Source organism: Patiria miniata, unplaced genomic scaffold, assembly GCF_015706575.1.
Source record: "Patiria miniata isolate m_02_andy unplaced genomic scaffold, ASM1570657v1 HiC_scaffold_5, whole genome shotgun sequence".
Classification (NCBI taxonomy): Eukaryota; Metazoa; Echinodermata; class Asteroidea; order Valvatida; family Asterinidae; genus Patiria; species Patiria miniata.
In genome coordinates this window covers 1,654,487-1,657,387 of record NW_024037072.1, presented here as the reverse complement: position 1 = coordinate 1,657,387, position 2,901 = coordinate 1,654,487, and the positions used below count along the sequence as shown (strand labels likewise).

General features: G+C 38.8%; 1 protein-coding gene across 1 annotated transcript; it reads right to left on the bottom strand.

The window, feature by feature from the left end:
- Nucleotides 1-967: 967 nt before the first annotated feature.
- LOC119740559 (extracellular serine proteinase-like) lies at nucleotides 968-2,295 on the bottom strand. Its single transcript, XM_038215903.1, has 3 exons — nucleotides 2,212-2,295; nucleotides 1,544-1,625; nucleotides 968-1,107 (listed from the first exon to the last, which is right to left on the bottom strand). Exons 1-3 carry the CDS (start codon nucleotides 2,293-2,295, stop codon nucleotides 968-970), a joined length of 306 nt encoding a protein of 101 aa, XP_038071831.1.
- Between the last annotated feature and the right edge of the window lie 606 nt (nucleotides 2,296-2,901).

Genomic DNA, 2,901 nt, shown 5'->3' with positions numbered 1-2,901 from the left:
AGGGTGAGTCGAAAAAAAAAGCGAAACCCAAATTTCGGGACCATTGTTTTAGTAAATTTCTGCATGTAGCACTTTCAAAATCTAGGATATAAAAGCCCAATTCATAAGCTTTCTTTTAGTACAAGAATCAATCAAATCACTCATGTACTTTTCAAGTTACGGAATTTTAAATACAACCACCGTTTTAAACTTCTGTCCACGGATCGCAAGAAGGTAAGTGTTTTTTTCAGCAAAACTAAAACAGATAGGGATGTGTTTGAATTGTTTTGTTTTGCTGAAAAAAAACGCGCATCTTTTTTGTGGTCCGTGGACAGAACTTTAAAACGGTGGTTGTGTTTAAAATTTCGTAACTTGAAAAGTACATAAGTGATTTGAATGATTCTTGTACTAAAAGAAAGTTTATGAATTGGGCTTTCATATCCTAGATTTTGAAAGTGCTACATGCAGAACTTCACTAAAGCAATGGTCCCGACATTTGGGTTTCGTTTTTTTTTTACTCATCCTGTAGAACCCATGTAGGCCTACCATAATCAATTCGATTATATCCACAGAGTTTTCAATTTCGAAGGAATAATTTTGAAGACTGAAAACAACTTACGATTCCTGGTGTGAAATCCTCATTTTGTTCAAGGAATTGAATAGCTTGAGCATACTTTTTAACAGCAACAAACACAAAACAGTGTTAATATTAATCAATAGATGATGTATGTTCGCTGTTCGATCTTTCAAAAACATCAAAATCTATTTTATATTTGTTTACTGCTTCATCGTTAATGTTAAGCAAGGAGACAATTCCCCTATCCCGGAAATTCCAGATTTCTCCAAACAAGATCATGATATGCCAAGTGTTTAATCAACGTGATTCGTGATTAATCAACAGGTAATGAAGTTAATATCCAACCAACGGTCGTGCATTTTGAATTACATCTTTTGAATGAGTTTGTTGCTCATATCGAGTGAGTGCACTTTACACATAGACCAGTAGGTTAGGTGATCCCGCCGGCAGCGGTGTCTGAAGCACATTCGGTGTGGCATTGCTGAGAAGCTTGGCTTTCACTTGATCATGGGTCAAATCTTTCTGTGTCGACAGAAGAATAGCAGCAGCTCCTAAAATAAAAAGCAGGATAGAAAGACATGTAAAACAACATTAAATCAAACCTCATACACCTGTAGATGTTTGATAACTTATCTCAGGTACAAGGAATAGTGGGGTTTTCTTCATGCCGTTGCCGGCTGGATGGGATGGAGAGAACACTTACAAAAATATTTTCCGAACATTTTTTGGGAAACCACTGAAAAAAATGACATAAAATTTTCCACAAAGAACAACGCTGATTTTAAGTTTATTTCATGAGGAATTGCATGCTTCATAATCATCAATTTACATAATTTATTCAACGAAAACTGAGTTACCTTGCGGTACTGAAACAAAGTTTTGTTTGACATTAAGCAGTTTGAAGTGAATTATTTGAATATAGGGCGGGGCTTCATAACTAACAGTACACAAAGGGGCGGGGCTTATTAAAACAATACAAATTGTTACCTGCAACGATAGGCGTGGCTTCAGAGGTGCCACTCACTGTTTCTACCTTGTAATCGCTGCCAATATACGCCCCGGTGATATCCTTGCCAGGGGCAAAGATATCTACACAACTACCATGGTTGGAGAGTACCAGCGAGTGTCAGTTTTTGTTGATGCACCGACGGTTATGACCTGCAGGAAATAAAAACACATTCATTCATTCAAAATGTAACGTGAACTCGCGTGAATGGTGTTTTATTTTAGGCCTACTATGCGAGGTTGATAAAGCCCCATATTATTAACTCATTTTTAAAAAAATCTCCCTCTAATTATATTCAAATGTCATCCAAATTTTTATAATGAAGCTAGTCCCACGTTGCTCCCCTTCCAGTCAAATCAAATCTTGCTTTTCAAAGTCTAGACACTTCACTCTGAAGTCATCATTCATGCGACCTTTACAGTAAAAATGTGAGCATTAAGGTTCGCGTTTTACGATCGGATTTTTTACGCCAAATTTTACCCCAGGTGATTGACCAAGTGGACCAACTCTGCACCCATCGGTTTGTACATGATCTTTCCCACCATGAATCCCATCGGTGGATTCAGTCACGTGATGGCAAGTTTCAGCCAATGAAACCCATGGAGTGATGCACCTTTTACAAGTAGTTCATGCAAGCATATAGGCCTACCCGTTTGAAGTTTGCAGGGTAAACCTGGCAGGCGTCGCTGTTCTCATTCCCGGCAGCCACTGCTACTGTGAATCCTTTATCCATGGTGCTTATGACGGCGTCTTCAAGCACCTGGTTCGTGCCACCTTCACCCAATGAGATGGATGCTACAGCGGGCTTGACGCCGTCTGTGTCATGATGTCAAGGGCTGCCATAATCACAATGATTATATCGATGTCATGATCTCATTTACATTATTAAAACACATAAGATCGCATTCAAAAAGTTGTCAATAAAAAACTCTTGTAGACTTAGGTAAGGTGCCTTTCTTCAGGCCATTTTTTCACGATACTATAACATCCCTCACCTGTACAAACGACACATCCGGTAGTGTTGGATCATGGAAACAATCGCTAAGACGGCCTTGAAATATCAATTATCACTTCTTCTTTTTCTGTTTTAACTTAAAACGACCGTATTTCTTTAAACCACATGAAATGTCCTTAACCCCTTTGTGAGACTGACAAGGCACCTTACTTGACTGATAATAATCCGTTTGATAACTCACCCTCGTAGGAGCTGACTAAGGTAGGCCTGTACACTTAAACCAATAGATTACTCATCCTTTAGGAGAGCTGACCAGGTGCCTATTAACCATTAGATAACTCGCTCTATGCAAGGGCGGATCAAGAACACAATTTTTTGGGGCCC

What these genes read in the sequence shown, in the direction of transcription:
- LOC119740559 (XM_038215903.1), bottom strand. Translation starts at nt 2,295, where the DNA reads ATGGATAAAGGATTCACAGTAGCAGTGGCTGCCGGGAATGAGAACAGC. An exon ending in ACCCTGCAAACTTCAAACGG is followed by an intron (nt 1,626 to 2,211) that starts GTAGGCCTATAT and finishes GCCCCTGGCAAG; the next exon opens with GATATCACCGGGGCGTATAT. An exon ending in AGCCACGCCTATCGTTGCAG is followed by an intron (nt 1,108 to 1,543) that starts GTAACAATTTGT and finishes TTTTTATTTTAG; the next exon opens with GAGCTGCTGCTATTCTTCTG.